The sequence below is a fragment of the Notamacropus eugenii genome, chromosome 3, assembly GCF_028372415.1.
Source record: "Notamacropus eugenii isolate mMacEug1 chromosome 3, mMacEug1.pri_v2, whole genome shotgun sequence".
NCBI lineage: Eukaryota > Metazoa > Chordata > Mammalia > Diprotodontia > Macropodidae > Notamacropus > Notamacropus eugenii.
Window position 1 is genome coordinate 290,966,508 of NC_092874.1, and position 18,721 is coordinate 290,985,228.

The 18,721-nt window shown below is 42.2% G+C and overlaps 1 protein-coding gene across 2 annotated transcripts in view; it reads right to left on the bottom strand.

Moving 5' to 3' along the window:
• LARGE1 (LARGE xylosyl- and glucuronyltransferase 1) overlaps window positions 1-18,721 on the bottom strand; it is a 611,843-nt gene that overhangs the window by 315,147 nt on the left and 277,975 nt on the right. For both annotated transcript variants that reach the window (XM_072655854.1, XM_072655855.1), the window contains exon 4: window positions 3,309-3,391. In XM_072655854.1, coding sequence (XP_072511955.1) covers window positions 3,309-3,391 — 83 coding nt within the window. The remainder of the gene's footprint in view (window positions 1-3,308; window positions 3,392-18,721) is intronic.

Consider the following 18,721-nt stretch of genomic DNA (forward strand, 5'->3'; position numbering starts at 1 on the left):
CCACTCTGATGCCAAGATTGTGCCCCACCTAGAGCTGACTCTCTGCCCTCCAATCTTCCTTTCTCGAATTGTCCGCCTTTACTTGACACTAGGGAATCAAAACGACATACATTTATAGCTAGGGGTTGCACCAGTGCCCAGGAAAGCCAAGTACCAATTTTGTTGAGTTAGTCAGGGAAAGGGAGATGAAGGATGTTCATGCATGCACATGCATACACGTGCACGCACATACACACATACATCTTCCATCCACACAAATGACTTCTTATTTTTACAGTGACTGGGGAACTAGCCTTCACAAGGCTAAATGATCTGATGTTCCAAATCAATCAGCTAATAAATCAATAAACATTTATTAAAAGAAAGCTGGAAGGGAGTAATGTTCTCATTTATTTCTGAGAACAGTGCCAACATATATGTGATTAGAGCCCTTCTGAGCAGTGACATTAATGCTTTGTCTGCTAGCTCAAATTTGTCCCAAGGAGCTTGAATGGTTAGACACAAGGTCACAGGCCTCAAACCAGATGGGACCTTAGAGGACAGAGGATCATAGACTTAGTTCAGAGCCCATCACATCCAGCCCCCTCATTTTACAAATGAGGAAATTGAGCCCCAGAGAAGTAGAAGAGGTGAGATTTAAACTCAGGTCCTCGGATTCCAGAACCAACGTACTTTCTACCTTACCATGGAACCTCCTTTGTTTTCATTTTGCTTTACATAACAGGTAGTGCAGTGGATAGAGCGCCTGGCCCAGAATCAGGAGGACCCACATTCAAATTTTGTATTAGACACCTGGAAGTTGTGTGACTGGGCAAGTCACTTAACCCTGTTTGCCTCAATTTCCTCATCGGCCAAAGGAGTTGGAGAAGGACATGGCAAATGACTGCAGTATCTTCATGAAGAAAATCCCAAATGGAGTCACAGAGAGTCAGACACCATTGACATGACAAAAGTACAACAACTACATGTAAAACCCCATTTTGTCCCACCAGGGAGAGGAGCTATTTGCAAAGTACATCAACAAACCAGAATGGTAGTCCCGCATTTGGACACTTGGAGCCACATTAGGTTGGAAGAGTCAGGAGATGAATTTCACTGCTCTGGATACAAACTGGAGGTAATTTTATTTCCGTTTAAAGACAGAGGCAGAAGAGACTTCCCCTCAGCAGGCATCTAATCAATCACCTCCCCAGGAGGACACTGAGGTGAAGAGACAGGAAGGGATTTGTTCTCAGACATATAGGTGGTAGGTTATTTCAGTTCAGTTCCTTTGACTCCAAATACAATGTTCTTCCTATATTCGTGCCCTATCAACATAAGCCTCCTCCTTGTGAGAAATCACTGGGGTATAGAGGATAAGGGGATAGATTTGGAGTCAAATATCTCTACTCTGCTTTGTCCAGCTGGCCCCCAACCTGGAATTCTCTCTTCCTCATCTCTGCCCTTTACAATTCTTGTTTGCTTTCAGAACTCCGTTCAAGTACCACTTTCTCCAAGAAGTCTCACACAATTCGCCCAAATACTAGTGCCTTCCTCTAAAAACCGAACAAAAAATCCAAACAATTTTAAAGTATTTTTATATAGACCTCCACATGGACATGTTGTCTCTTGCCAATAGAACATAACCACCTTGAAGGTAGGGGCTTTCTAAATACTTAGTTATAGTTACCCAGTCCCCACATGGCCTTGTCTCAATTACTCCCCTCTCTGGTGTCTCTTTGTCCTTGCTAACGTGAGAAGTCTGGACTAAAGCAATCAATTTTCACTACAAAAAATTGGGTGCCTCGGTCAGGGAGAAAGAAGAAACACAAGCAATCATTCAGATTCTGGGTTTCCTCAAATTGACTTTCCAAGCAAATTCACCCTTTCCTTTTAAAATTCTCTATGGACATTGCATACAGGCATCTTTGAGAAATGAAAATGATTTAAGACAACAAAGAAGACCTTGACTGAAGATTTGGGGAAAACCTTGTCTGAAAGTCAATGTAATGACCCCAAAGAGGAATCTGGCACAGCTGCTATTATATTATTATTTAGCATTAGGAAGGTATTCCATTTGGCAAAGCACCTTATAATCACATATTAGTTAATCCCTTAAACGTGCTTGAAGAGTAGTTCTACTATTTATAACCTGGCTACCTGTGGAAGAAGCTTCAAATTCCACTGGCTTTCCTCTCACCCACCCGATCACCTTGATCTACTAAGTTAATCAGTTCATATAATCACAGAGCTGGAAGGGATTCTTCAGGTTATTTTTTGTCTAGCACAATGCCTGGAGCAAGAATCCGCTCTCCAACACTTCTGACAAGCTTTACCTGAACCTTGGATGTCTCCAGTGTTGGGTAGCTCACTACTCAGTCATTTGAGGAAGTTAGTTGATTTGTTTTTCACTTTTAAATTCTCAGAGCCTAGAATACATAATACCACTTATAAATTTTGAACTTTAAATCTTCATTAATAAAGCTTTGTAAAGGAGTGTGTGTGAGTGTGTGTGAGTGTGTGTGTGTGTGTGTGTGTGTGCATAAGGGTCACATTTGAGGACCTAGAGGGCCAAATGTGGTCTTGAGGTCATAGGATCCCCATCTCTGACTAGCCCAACTCCCCCATTTGATAAATGAGGAAACAGAGGCCAGAGAGGCTAGTGGCTTGCCCTAAATTACACAGGTATTAAGTAACAAACCCAGCCTCATCTCTTTAGGTGAACTGAATCTCCCCATAACAATAACCAAGCTTCCATGTGTCCCACATTGACTTCTGAGGCTCCTTGATGGGATGGCTTCAGAAAACCCCATCCATGCTTGAAAAGGGATCCCCTCTGGAGCTTCCCTGAGAAAAGCTCATGCAGCCCCTATCCAAATACTCTGAGTCCAGGAAAGCTGACCAAAATGCCCCACTCTAGAAAGGCTTAATGGTTTAGGATACTTTCCCTTCATCAAGGCAGGGTCTGTCTGCCTTAGCAGTTCCCCTCATATTGCTCCCAATTTTGTCCTCTGTGGCCAAGAGAAAAAAGTATGAACTCCCTTCTCCATGACAGTCTAAAATACCTAAAGACAGTTAATATGTGCCCAGTATTCTTTTCTCCAGCCTAAACAAGTTTCAGTTCCTTCCACTGACTCTTTCCTAGCACGGTCTTCAGGCTTCTTCCTAGAGTGGTTACCTTCCTATGAATGAGTTATACAATGTCCATCTCCTAGATGACTTTGAGGATTTTACATTTATTCATTCAATGCTTCTCCTCTCCCCAAGGATACAGCTGGATCATTTCTCAAATTAATCCCAACCCACAGAAGGGAAAATATTTCCTTTACCTATGAAACAAGACAGACTTGACCAAAGTGACGACATCTCGACTGGCGTTGTACCCAGCGCAGACGATGGCGACGTGGATCGTCTAGGAAAAAGAAGAGATTAGGATGATTTAGACAGGATGAAGGACTTTTCCCAGTGCCTCATCACTCAAGAGAATGACAAATTGCCACCACTCATTCCAGAGGTCATTAGAAAACATGGGGCACAGTTTGCAGCTGTTTATGCCGACTCGAGACAGTTTTATTAAAACCATTTTAATTGGGTTATGGCACCATCATCATTTGGAAGCCATTACAATCCTTCTAAATTACATTTTATGTATAGCAGGGACAATGTTGATTAGCTACAACAGGCTAGCAGAAAGTCACTTGCCCACATGCCTGGAGCCAAAAGCAATTGACAAGAGGACAGTGGTAATGAATATCCACTGGGACAGAAGATTCACTGTTAACCAGATCCATTAGACAGCAGAATGGGAGTCTGGCAGGGGATCATCTTCCTGGTGAATGCAAATAAACTAGATTCTAATCTGTCTGAGATGAAAGAAGACTGGACTAGGGTGCAAAGGAAAATATAAGGAAATGGACCTTATGTCCCAGACAAGTCATCTCCATATTATGATGTATTTATAGCTAAAAGAGACCATGTCATTGTCTAATCCAGGGGTGGGGAATCTGTAGCCTTGGGGCCACATATGGTCTTTTAGGTCCTCAAGTGTGGCCTTTTGACGGAGTCCAAGTTTTACAGGACATATGCTTTTATGAAGGGTATATGTTTGTGAAGTTTGGATTCAGTCAAAGGGCCACACTTAAGGACCTAGAGGACCATATGTGGCCCCAAGGCTGCAGGTTCTCCACCTCTGGTCTAGTCCAATGTTTTAGATCATATGATGGAACAGAAAAAGGATTTGTCTTACAAGAAAGGATTGCCAGAGATTTAAGGTTTCAGTCATCATTCGTTCCACTAATTACCTTCTGGGAGACCCTGGGAAAATTACTTTATCTTTCTAAAATTCAGTTTCCTTCTCTGAAGTTAAGTACCCCATCCTGTATGAAGACTAGTCTCGTCTTCTTGAATGGCTAGTGCCCTCCCCTCCAAGTACTTTGTGTATTCTAACTCTGAAGAGACCAAGCTTGGTTGAATCTAGAGAATTATGTAGAACTTTGAATGGTCCCAAATTTCTAAGACTCCACTTTTTAAACAATGCTATTCTCCCACTATTGCTATGTGGCTACGAATAATGTAACATCCTGATCACACAAGAATCAAAAAAGGCCCAAAGTCCGGAGGCTGCACGACGACAGGCAGTATATCTCCGCTGCTAGCAGAGCACCTGTTGCCTATTAAGTACTTAATACCTAATAGCTAGAATTTATGCAACATTTACTATGTGCCATGCTCTGTGCTGAGGCCTTAACCATTATTATCTCACTTGGTGGGCACCCTTATTATCCCCAGTGTGCAGATAAGGACACTGAGGCAGACAAAAGTTAAGTGACTTGCTCCAGCTATTAACTGAGTCTGGATATGAACTCAGATCTTCCTGACTTCAGAACCAGAGTTCTATCTACTGCACCACTTATATGCCCCCTTAACTGTTTATTTACTAAATATAAAACAGATATAAAATACTTAAGTATTTATTTGCTAAATACTTGAAATACATATGTGTGTATATATGTGTGTGTGCATGTATACATAGATATATACACACACCTATACACATCTATACACACATACATATTTATATACACAAATATACAGATACATAATATATGCACATACTTATATAGACCCATATATAAATATACATACATACATATTTATATGTCTTCACACATGTATTTTTATACACATAAATACATATTTAAACACAATACATATACATAAATGCAAACATATACATACATACGTACACACACATACACTTATCTCTGTATATTTATGTGTATGTGTGTACGTGTGTATGTGTGTATATGTATATACATATATACAGAGAGAGAGAGAGAGAGAGTTGTTTTCCTCCAATACACCAAAAGATCTAGTACAAAAATTTTTGGGGGGGAGGGGGTATTTGTGTCACTAGCATCTAGCACAGTGCTGGCACCCAAAAGGCCCCTTAATATGACTTGCTGACTGGTTTACTGATTGTACTAATAGTGAGAGAGCCCAACTAGAAATCATGGATCTGCTGAGGTTCCAAAATGGAAGTGGGAGGCTCCCTGACCTTGCATAACGCCTACAACTCTGCTTTGGGGGTGATATATGAAGCCAAGTGGAGTGCTGACCATTTAGATAACAGCCTACATGACTAAGAGCTCAACAAGAGTGGGCTCCACCAAGATGATGATGCAGAGCAGGAAAAAGGTGTGTGCCAAGGACAACTCTTGCACATCACAACAATTGAAATACGAAGCTACAGCATTGCCAGCACTGCCTTGCTTCCAGGCTTAAGGAACATGTTAAATGAGCACGTTAACTATTGACATGAGAGTGTGAGTTTTTAAACATTTTACCCGATTCCCACAATCTCTTTAGTTTCACCCAATACACCTGCTTCTATGAACACATTCATCAAAGGATGCCATATTGACAGGGCCCTGCTACCCCAGCAAATGAAACCATTTTAGTCAATTAAGTTAGTCAAGGAGGCAGTGCCATCTTGTGGGTTCCTGAAAAAGTCAGGGTGACCCAGAATTCCTTGGCTAAGTCCTGATGTGAATATTTATTTCCTGTGTGGACTGGGGTAGTATATGTTTACTCTCTGGCATTCAGTTTTCTTATCTCATGAGAAAGCTAGATTAAATGAGTGTTCATGTGTCTTTTTAACCTTAAATCCTATAGTTAAGTATAGGAGAAAAAAATTAACTTTGCCAAATTGAGAGAGTTAGGTATAAGTATCATGAATTAAAGACCTTCTCTCAGGTTCCTCAGAGGTCAATCAGCTCATTGCCCTTACTTTTCAGATGAAGCTCAACATGGTTAAATTACTTGTTCAAGGTCATACCAATTGCATTGGCACTAGATCCTGGGGATGCAATCAATGGATAAAGAGATCTTCAGTGTGACTGAGATACCTTTCAAGAGCTGTTTCATAGAGGCAGCAGAATGCAAAGGACAACAGCAATAGTCTTGAAAACTGATGTGCTGGCGTTGGAGTCAGAGGACTGGGTTCAAATTCTGCCTCTGATACTACCTGTGACATTTGGCACAAGTCACAACAGCTCCCTGGGCCTCATTTTCCTTATCTGTAAAATGAGGGAGTTGGGCTTAAAGACTTTTGTGGTCTCTTCTAGCCCTAGAGCTATGATACTATGAAGATACCTAGACTACCTAGGCCTCACTTTCCTCATCTGTAAAATGAAAGGGTTGGACTGAATGGTCCCTGTGCTGTCTTCCTGCCCTAGTCTTAATTTTCTTGTACAACTCCTCAATGGACTCCTCAGGTGGGGATGTGCTTTTGATTTATCTGGGTAGGTCTTACCTTTTCCTTCACCTTCTCCCTCATTATTTAGGCTCCATGAGGGCAGGACATCAGATCATAGATTTAGAGATAGAAGGAACCTTGGAAGCCATATACAATCTGTTTATGTTACAGATGAGAAACTGAGGCCCAGAGAGGACCAGTGATTTATCATAGGATGATAGGTTTTGAGCCAAGCATGACTATAAAGGCTGAAGTCCAAGCCCAGTATATTATATCTGATGACACTGAGTCACAGAAAAGCTAAAGGACTTGCCCACCTAGAGAGTGCCAGACATAGGATTCAAATTCATGACTTTCTGATGATTGAACAACTCTATCCCTCTTCCTTTGTCCTTCATTGCATCTTCTCCAGGGCTGAGCACAATACTCTGCACACAGTAGGGATATAACCAATGCATTTCTAATGTAGTTAAAAAGAAGTGAGCAGCATGCCAATGTTCAGGATTTCTGAAGCCTCCTGCGATCATTCTGCCTCTCACATCTCTGGAGACCTCATCCCAGCTCAGACAAGAGCCAGGGGAGGTCATCTTCTTCAAGGAACTCTTGTTCGGCTGAGATTACAATTGTTATCTCCCCAGGCTTCTGGAAGATGGGAAAGGATGCTTAATGGAAGAAGGATAATTCTCTCAAGGCCAGCTACTTCAGGGCGTAGAAAAATCATGTGAACTCCCTAGAAATTACATCCTAGAACACTTTATTTTTCCCTTATTTATTTATAACTTGGGCATTCTTCCTCTCTGGTAATATTTCTGATTGATTACCAGTCTTACAAGGTCATAGATTTAATCTGGAAGCCAACCCCCTCCAGTCCCATTTTACAGATCAAGAAACTGAGGATAAACGTGGATGAGTGACTTGCCTAGGATCATGCAGCTGGTCACGTTTCTGAGGCAGGACTCAATCCCCAGTCCTGACTCCAATTCCACTACAACACACTCCCTCTTTCCCAAAGCAGCCACCACCCAGAATCCACAGAACATTTTTCTGACTTATGGAAAAAGAGGTACTTCACAATATGAAATTATGTGAAGAAAGCGATAAAAATAGATACTCTCTGATCTAGTGATTCCACTGCTAGGCCTATACTCTGAGGAATAAATAACAAAAAACCAAAAGTCCCTATCTACCTAAATATTTATAGCTTCACTTTTTGTATAGTAAAAAGAACCAGCAACAAAGTTGATGTCTACTGATGGCATGAGGAACAGGCTGAACAAATTGTGGTACATGAATGTGATGGAATTTCACTGTGTTGTAAGAAATGATGAAAATGATGAAATAAAGAAGCATAAGATGACATAGAATGATGCGAAGTGAAGGAAGCAAAATCAAGAAAACATTCAAAACGATCACAATAATGGAAACAGAAAGGATGATCACGAAATAATTAAAACTGAATACTATGCAACTATAATAACCAAGCTTAGCCCCAAAGAAGAGAGGTGAAAAGGGCAAGCCCTCCCTCCTTCCAGAGGTAAGAGACTAGGGGTGGGACACTGCATATAGTGTCAGGTGTTTTTGGTGTGTTGTTTAATTGTAATGAATTTACCCCGTCTTTAAAAAACAATGCTATGGAGGATGACTTGCTTGGAGGGGGAGAAGGAAGGGATATATGAGAATCCAGGTTAAAAAAATAAAATGATATCAGTAAAATTATTTTTTTCAAAGAGGCAATTTGTCCCTTCAAAGAAGGTCACTTCTATCTACTAAGGTAAAAAATGGATTGAGAATCCAGATACTTGGGATCCAGTTCTGGATGAATTACCAACAGACTGTGTGACCTCTAACACCGCACTTAACTTGTGCGCAAACTTCAGTTTTCTCAAATGTTAAATGAGAGGTCACAAGATTTTATGACACATGAACTTGTGGTATCTTTAGCAGATTTAAACTCTGGGTGGGAGAATGGTGTGGGGGTAGGAAAAAACAGTAAAAGCTTTACGAAGTACTTTAAAGTGGATCACATGTCCCCCTCACAACCCTAAAAGGCAGATGGTGAGGATATTTTGTTGCCTAATTCTACAAGATGAGGAACCTAAACTTGGAAGGGTGAAAAGACATTTTTCTAGTTACAGTGAATATACAAAGAGGATATGATTTTATTGTTATGCAGAACTCATGGTGTGAGAACTCCCTTTACTAGTGGAGATCCCAATGTAGATATGACTTGGCAGATAGGGTTATTGACTGATGGGCCTGGGGATGCTTGATCTTGGAGGAGACTCAGGAAGGACATGCCAGCTGCCTTCAAGTATTTGAAAAGCTCTCATGGGAAAGAAAGAGACTTGGTCCTTTTGGCCCAAGATGGCAGAACCCTGAAGAATGAGTGGAAATGCAAAGAAGTCAATTTAAGCTTGATGTTAATGAAAACTTCCTACCAATTAGAGTTGTCCCAAAGTAGAAAGGACTGCTTCAAGAGGTGGAAGGCTCCCCATCCTTTGAAAATCTTCCGATTATCAGCATATCAGATAGGTTATACTGAAGATTCCTTTCAGGAATGAGTTGGGCAAGATGGTTGCTGAGGTCCCTTCTAACTCTTAATTTCTGGAAGTTACCAGAGAGGATTAGAGAGGTTAAGTGACTTGCCCAGAGTCACACAGGATCACAGGTGGGATTTGTATGCAGATCTCTCTCACTGCAAGCCCACCAGTTCCTCCATTGTGCCTTATTGCCCAAAGAGCTCCCTAACAGCACCTGCAAATAATCTAAATACAAAGGAAATATGGCAGCTGGAGACGGCAGTGGAGGGATAGCATGAGCAGGAGGCAAAGCCTAGGCTATTACTCAATAGCCACTTGAATTCCTTGAAGAAGAAGAAAATTCCAAAAGCTATTCCGTTATCAAAATAGTCTGTATTTAGTTACAGGCATGGGGGACTCAGTGAGAGCTTGTCTGTTTTCTATTAGCATTGCCTCCAGCACGAGGCCAAATCCTACTGAGCAAACAAATTTATTGGTAAAAGATATTATAATCTGGAGGCGATTTAAATCAACTGAACAGCTCTTAAAAGAAGCCTGAGCTTAGGCTAACTGCAGAAATGATTACCCTTCAGACAGGGCTTTAGATAAACCCCTTTGGACCATGTAACCCAGGTCCACCAACTGAGGGCCACTTGTTTATTTAACGTTTGTTGATTGATTGAATATGGATCTTGTAGCAGAGGAGCGGAGGGATACCAAAAGCTTAAACTAGGGTGAGGCTTTATGAATGGAGAGAAGGGAAGCATGTAAGGTGTCAGGTGGGCAATCAGCATCCCAGAAAGAAAGGCTTAAGGAGCCCAGGTTACCTAAGAAGGTGTCTATAATTAGGGGACCAGGAAAATGGAAACAAGGAGGAAAGCTGTAGCAGGGATGTATGGGTTCTTTGCCATTGTCAAGCTTCCACTGGCAGTGGTAATCGCATCATTCTTTGTGATGGAGAGGAGTCACGAGAGCAGAGCTAGGGACAGACAGACAATGGATGGAGAGAGGTAGAGATGGGCACTGAGCATGGAGAGAGACAGGTAAAGAAGGGCAATGGGTATGAGTGGAGAGCACATTAAGATTTGGGAGCTGTTGGGAGACAGATTTAATTGCCAGATTTGACAAAAGTTGGGTGACTCCAGACAAGTCCCTTCATCCTGATAAGCCTCAATTTGGCCATCTGTAAATGGGGCTAGCAGTTTGTGGATGGGAAAGAGTTGTGACAAAAGCCCATTGTAAAACTGAGAGCTCAACAGAAATGTGGTCTGTCATGGTATTCACCCAAACTATCAGTTAATGATTGGGCACCATTTCTGAAGCAAACAAGAAAGTAACATTGATAAGTTTCCCAAATAACTGACTCTCACCCTTTATTCATTATTTTGGAGAGGGACAGAGACAGGGAAGTGAAAAGGGAGAGAGTAGAGAGGACTGATTGCTCATGGAAATCCCCCTGAATCTCAGTTTCCTCATCTGTAAAATGAAGAACCTAGACTAAATAATCCCCATGGTCTTTTTTTTTCCTGAAACTCTAGGAATGCCTTTTCAAATATAAGACTGACTTCCCCCAGCTTCCTAAATAGGATATGTTGAGATAGTTTTGTAAAGTAGGAGGAACTGTGAAGCCAGAGAAGATGGATTCAAATCCTGAGACTTCTTGTGAGACCTTGGACAATTCATGTAAATTCCCTGGCCCTCTTCTTTATCTTCCCTGAAATAAAGGGGTACAAAGAGATATGCCTTTAAGTTCCTTTCAGATCTACAGTTATTAGGCTAACTTCTAGGGCTGTGGGATGCTCCTACTGTTATTTAATATTTTGATGACAGAATCATTGACTGAAACGCCCACTATAACAAGCTGACATTTACATAGGGCCATAACATTTACAAAGTGCTTGATAAATACGTTATACCATTTCAGTCTCACTGCAACCCTGTCAGGTGGACATGATGTGTACTATCCTCCCAGTTCTACAGATAAGGAAGCTGAGGCACAGAGCGGTGACTTGGGGTGTTCCGTTTGTCCCCTTGTACGTTATCTCCAGCCAGCTGGGTTTTCTAAGCTCATATATTTGCTTTGCACAGCTTCCTGTTCTGTTGTGTCAGCTGATTTCTACTTTTTTCTTGAAATAAACTTTTTTTGTTTTCTTTTAATTACACCCCCTATGCCCACATCTTAAGTAGTGCTTTGAGTGGGTGGGAGCCATTATGACTCAGAGACTCTTGGGGTGGGGAGAAAGAATCCCCATGAGGAGAATTCCACTCATTTGGCAGCTTTTCCTGACACCCACACTCAAGAAACAGAAAAAAGGGCTGAGATTGCATTCTCTTGGGAATGAGAATACTCCTGCCCTTGGCATTCCAGGTCCTTCCCAATCTGGCTCCAACCTACCTTTCCAATGTCATCAACAGCTGCTTTTCCACCTGAAGTCTCTGCTCCCATCAGGCTTGCTCTATGCTGGTCCCACACCATAGGATCCCACCTCCAAAACACTTGTTCATATTGTTTCCCCAACAAACCCAAAACCTCTTCCTTTCTCCAACTCTCCAGATTCTACCATAGTAAGAAGAGTACTGGACCTAAAATCAGGAGCCTTGAGTTTGAATCCTGACTCTCAGCTTTACTATCTGTGCCAATTTAGGCAAATCACATCATCTCTCTGAGCCTCAGTTTCCTCATCTGTAAAGTGGGGCTAATGTGACTTTTCTCGAGTGAACAACAAGATTCTTCTGAGAAGGGCACTTTCTAAATCTGAAGGCACCACAGGAATGTGACCTAATATTATTAATACTCAGTGTTCAAGCCTCATCTCAAATGACACCTTCCCTCATAACTCTGGTGAATCCAATTAATTCAATTTATCTGTCATTTAACCACATATATCCTTATAGTCTGTCTCTGTCTCTCTGTATCTGTCTCTTCTCTTCTGTCTCTCTGTCTCATTCTTTTCATCTCTGTTTCTTTGTGTTTCTCTCCTCCCCCTCTTCTTCCTTCCCTCCCTCTTGAAACTTTTTTTTAAAAATGTACCTTTTAAAATAATACTCAGTCTGAGATATTACCTTATCTCCCTAACCAACGAAGCCTCTAAACATCAGGGGCTTTTTCCTTCTACTCAAATTCACATTCTTCCTATTCTTTCTAATGAAAATTCAGCTGCAAACATGGACTGCCTAGCGTGTGCAGGGCTCTGAGCTCTGCACAGGGGAAAACGAAGATGAAACAAAAAATATAAGACATGTCCTGCCCTCAAAGTGCTTACTTTCCCTCTGGGTCTACATAACATATAAAGAGATTTGAAGACAGAGGATAATTAGAAGGCAAGGAAGAAAATATGGAAGGGTCTTATGGAAGGAGAAGCATCTGAGATGAGCTTGAAGGGGATGAACAGTTTTAAGAGACAGAAGGGAGAAGGGAGGGCATCATAGACCTGGTGGGGGTAGGAGGCAGAGACAGATCCTGCAAAGGCAAAGAGGTTAGAGATGGAAGACTGAGTTTGAGGAATAATATGTAAGACAATTTGACTTCAACATGGAGTGCCTGAAGTTCATGGAGTTCATGAAGGGAAATAATGTGGAAAAAAGTCCAGAAAAAAGAGTCTGGAAGCAGATCTTGAAGAGTAACTAATAACGACAAATAATAAATGTATATATGTGTGTATGTGTATCTATTTATCTATATGCATGTGTGTATACACACAAACACACTTACTGCTTTAAGGTTTGCAAAGTGCTTTACGTATTATCTCATTTTATCCTCATAACAACCACAGAGGCTCTTATCCCCATTTTACAGATGAAGAAGCTGAGGCACTCGGGTTAAGTGAAATTTCCCAGGGTCAGTGAATGTCGGATGCCACTTTGAACTCAGGACTTCCCTACTCTAGGATCAATGCTCTCTCCGTAGTGCCCTCTAGCGGCCTGGCTTTAAATGGGAAGACTTTGTTTTGGTGAGCCAATGAAGACATGGAGGGAGAAGAGTGACACAGTCATTGATCTGCTTTAAGAAGGTTATTTTGGGAACTCTGTGGATAAGAGAGCAGCAGCAGGGAATCCAGTTAAGAAAATTCTTAGGGGGGCGGAGCCAAGATGGCGGAGTAGAAAGACGCACATACACATAGCTCCGAACCCACAACCCACAGAACGGGTTACAGGGAAGTAACTCACGGCGAATTCTGCACCCAGAGGCCATGGAACATTGGAGCGAGGGAGATTTCTGTTCCGAAGAGACCTGCAAACCTCTCGCGGGGGGTCCTTTGCACTGCGGACTGGGCGCGGGGACTGGGAGCTGAGTACAGCCCTGCCATAGTTGCAGCACCGAGAGGAAAAGATCCAAGCAGGCTTCAGGGACAGGATCTCCAGCGGCCACGCGGGTCCCTCCACCCACAGAGGGACCTGCAAACCTCTCGCAAAAGGTCCGTGGCGCTGCAGACGCGGAGCCCAGCCCAGACCTGCCACGGCTGGGGCACCAAGAAAAGCAAATCCGAGCAGGCTTCAGGGACGGGATCTCCAGCGGCCGCACAAGTCCCTCCACCCACAGGTGACAGGGGTCGGTGAGAGAGTCTCTTTGGCGGGTCGAGAGGGGAGTGGGGTGCCCCCATAACTCAGGCCCCCCCGGGAGGTAGAAGCTGAGAGGCGGCTGCAGACCGGGGCTCCCCAAGCCGGCGGGAGCCTGAATCCATTGTGGAAGGTCTGTGCATAAACCCCCTGAGGGAACTGAGCCTGAGAGGTGGCCCTGCCCCGACCTCAGCACATGAACTTAATCTCACACTGAATAGCAGCCCTGCCCCCGCCAAAAGCCCTAAGGCTGGAAGCAGCATTTGAATCTCAGACCCCAAACACTGGCTGGGAGGATCAGGAGGCGAGGTGGGTGTGAGGAGAATATTCAGAGGTCAAGTCACTGGCTGGGAAAATGCCCAGAAAAGGGAAAAGAAATAAGGCTATAGAAGGTTACTTTCTTGGTGAATAGGCATTTCCTCCCTTCCTTTCTGATGAGGAAGAACAATGCTTACCATCAGGCAAAGACACAGAAATCAAGGCTTCTGTGTCCCAGCCCACCCAATGGGCTCAGGCCATGGAAGAGCTCAAAAAGAATTTTGAAAATCAAGTTAGAGAGGTAGAGGAAAAGCTGGGAAGAGAAATGAGAGACATGAAGTCAAAGCATGAACAGCAGATCAGCTCCCTGCTAAAGGAGACCCAAAAAAATGTTGAAGAAAATAACACCTTGAAAACTAGCCTAACTCAATTGGCAAAAGAGGTTCAAAAAGCCAATGAGGAGAAGAATGCTTTCAAAAGCAGAATTAGCCAAATGGAAAAGGAGATTCAAAAGCTCACTGAAGAAAATAGTTCTTTCAAAATTAGAATGGAACAGATGGAGGCTAAGGACTTTATGAGAAAGCAAGAAATCACAGAACAAAGCCAGAAGAATGGAAAAATGGAAAATAATGTGAAATATCTCATTGGAAAAACAACTGACCTGGAAAATAGATCCAGGAGAGACAATTTTAAAATTATGGGACTACCTGAAAGCCATGATCAAAAGAAGAGCCTAGACATCATCTTTCATGAAATTATCAAGGAAAACTGCCCTGAGATTCTAGAACCAGAGGGCAAAATAAATATTCAAGGAATCCACAGAACACCACCTGAAAGAGATCCAAAAAGAGAAACTCCTAGGAACACTGTGGCCAAATTCCAGAGTTCCCAGGTCAAGGAGAAAATATTGCAAGCAGCTAGAAAGAAACAATTCAAGTATTGTGGAAATACAATCAGGATAACACAAGATCTAGCAGCCTTTACATTAAGGGATCGAAGGGCATGGAATAGGATATTCCAGAAGTCAAAGGAACTAGGACTAAAACCAAGAATCACCTACCCAGCAAAACTGAGTATAATACTTCAGGGGAAAAATTGGTCTTTCAATGAAATAGAGGATTTTCAAGCATTCTTGATGAAAAGACCAGAGCTGAAAAGAAAATTTGACTTTCAAACACAAGAATGAAGAGAACCATGAAAAGGTGAACAGCAAAGAGAAGTCATAAGGGACTTAGTAAAGCTGAACTGTTTACATTCCTACATGGAAAGACAATATCTGTAACTCTTGAAACATTTCAGTATCTGGGTACTGGGTGGGATTACACACACACACATGCACACACGCACACATACATAGAGACAGAGTGCACAGAGTGAATTGAAGAGGATGGGATCATATCTTTAAAAAAAAATGAAATCAAGCAGTGAGAAAGAAATATATTGGGAGGAGAAAGGGAGAAATTGAATGGGGCAAATTATCTCTCATAAAAGAGGCAAGCAAAAGACTCATTAGTGGAGGGACAAAGACGGGAGGTGAGAGAAAAACATGAAGTCTACTCTCATCACATTCCACTAAAGGAAAGAATAAAATGCACACTCATTTTGGTAGGAAAACCTATGTTACAATACAGGAAAGTGGGGGATAAGAGGACAAGCAGGGTGGGGGGGATGATAGAAGGGAGGGCATGGGGAGGAGAGTGCAATTCGAGGGATAGGATCAAAAGAGAATAGAAGTAATGGGGGACAGGATAGGATGGAGGGGAATATAGTTAGTCCTATACAACACAACTATTATGGAAGTCATTTGCAAAACTACACAGATTTGGCCTATATTGAATTGCTTGCCTTCCAAAGGGAAGGGGTGGAGAGGGAGGGAGGTAAAGAAGTTGGAACTCAAAGTGTTAGGATCAGCTGTCGAGTAATGTTCTTGCCACTAGGAAATAAGAAATACAGGTAAAGGGGTATAGAAAGCTATCTGGCCCTACAGGACAAAAGAGAAGATGGAGACAAGGGCAGAGAGGGATGATGGAAGAGAGAGCAGATTGGTCATAGGGGCAATTAGAATGCTTGGTGTTTGGGGGGGAGGGGATAAAAGGGGAGAAAATTTGTAACCCAAACTTTTGTGAAAATGAATGTTAAAAGTTAAATAAATAAATTTAATTATAAAAAAAAAAAGAAGAAAATTCTTATACTTCACTGATGCAGGGACACTGACCTCAGGACAACTCCATCAACAAGACACTATCTCTTGGATCTCTTGGATCCAAGCATTTTCTCTGACTGTCCCATGCCTGGAATGGTCTTCTTCCTCCATCCCGCCTACTGATCTCCCTGGCTTTCTCTAAGTCCCACCTACCTCCACATTCTACAGAAAGCCTTCTCCAGTCCCCCTTAACTTTAGTGCTTTTTCTCTGTTAACTATTTCTATTTATTCTACACATGGTTCATTGTATATATCTGTTCACACGTCATTGCTCCCATGAGATTGTGAGTTCCTAGAGGGAACTCTGTCCTTTGCCTCCTTTTATATCCTCAGCACTTAGCACAGTGCCTGGTGCATAGTAGGTACTTATTAAATGTTTACTGATTGATTGAGTGAACTTACAATAGAAGAGTTGAGGGGCACAGGAAGCTTAAAGTAGACTGAGGCTTTATGGACAGAGAGAAGGGAGAGATGGGAGAGATGGTGGAGACATAGAAGCCACAAGACTTGGGGAGTGATAGGCTATGATGGTAAAGGAGAAGGGAGAAAAAAAGACAACACTTAGGCCGTAAATCTGGGTGAGTGGACAGATGCTGGTGCCCTCAACAAAAAGGAGGACACAAGGAAGAGGAAGAGGCTTGTGGTATGGTATGGGGAGAAAGAGAATGGATTCTGTTTTGGATGGGCTGGGTCAGACAAGACATCCAAGTACAGACATTCAGCAGGCAGTTGGAAACATGAGGGTTGGATGGTTGGATGCACAGATTTCAGGGACCTCTAATAAAACCCATGGGAACTGATGAAATCACACAATTTGATAAATAAATGAACACACACATATACACATATATGTGTGTATATACATACATGTATGTATATGTATAGATGTATTTACATATCTATACACATACATGTGTGTATATGTGTGTGTATGTATACACATACACATATATATGTGTATATATATATATATACGTATATATATATATATATATATATATATATATATATATATATATATATATATATACAGAGAGAGAGAGAGAGAGAGAGAGAGAGAGAGAGAGAGGAAAGTGGAGGAAGAGGAAGAAGAAGGAGAAGGAGGAGGCAGCAGCTATCCTAGTACAGATTCTCATGGGTCATCAATGGCTAGGAGATTAGCGCTATGCACTATCCTTGTAAGAAGTGCTTGGTAAACATTTATTAATCCAATTGGATGCTAATCAGAAACTATCAGTGGGCCCTATCATAGTATGAGAGACTAGACTTGTGCAATATGGACAACTTGTCTGAGATGACTTTTGTTTCCAGGAGATGGACATTCACAGGCCAAGGAATGGTAAGTCACAGGAAAGGGGGTGTTGTGCAGCCATGTTGTATTTAACTACAGAAGTATAGAATGACAAACACAGCAGCTCAGACTTGGAATCGAAGTCATGGCCGAAAAGGAGACTTGTATATGCCATCGTTGAACTATCAGGTCTCACCTGGCGACCTTCAGCAGAGGAGAGGCCACCACCCATTCCACTAACCCATTCCCCATGACACAGCACTCTAATTATTAGAATGTTTTTGGTCTAAATTGGCCATTGAACTTGAGCAGTTAATAGCATTGAAGTCAGGGCCAGAAAGCCTGGGAACAAGTCTGTTGGTACAGTAGAGAGAACAATAGATATGAAGTCAGGAAGACTTGAGTTCAAATCTTCCCCATAGATACTTAACAGCTGCATGAGCCTGAGCAAGGTATTTAACCTCTCTATGCCTCAGTTTCCTTATAAGTGGGTTGGAGGTGATGCTACCTCCAAATCTATGATTCTATAATCTCTACAGTGGAGATCTATGAGGAAAAGAATGTGGGAGCAAAAGCTCTTGTATGAATGGGACTAGAATATCCTAAAACCACATCAGAACTTAAATTGCCAAAAATTCATTTTTGAATAGTATTAGGATAGGGACTGCACCTATGATTTCATTAGTATAGTGAATTCCTGGGTCCATAATACTGGTGAGTATCTTCTCAGCAACTGAGAGTCTTAAGAGAGTTGCCTAAAAACACCAAAAGATAAAATTGCCAGGGGACCCACAGTCAAGATGTGCCCAAGGGAGGACCTGAGCATACGCATTTCTAGCTTAGAACCCAGCTCTCTAGCCACCATGACACAGGGCCTTCATTCGTAAGATGGGTTGGGGTAGGGTTGGATTAGATGAGCTCTCAAGCCTCCAACAGCTCTAAAGGTCTGATCCATGGAGAGTGTAGAAGCCTAACCCAGGGGAAAGCAGCCCTCTGAGGGTAGTCAGCCAAAAGAACTAGAGGAGACCTGGGTTCTAGTCCTTGCTCTAACTGAATCACCAAGGGACTTTGGGCAAGTCAGTTCTCTGGGTTTTGTTCTCACGAGCACAGTGCCCAAAGAAGGAATAAAATAGACAAATAAGACGGACAGATAGATA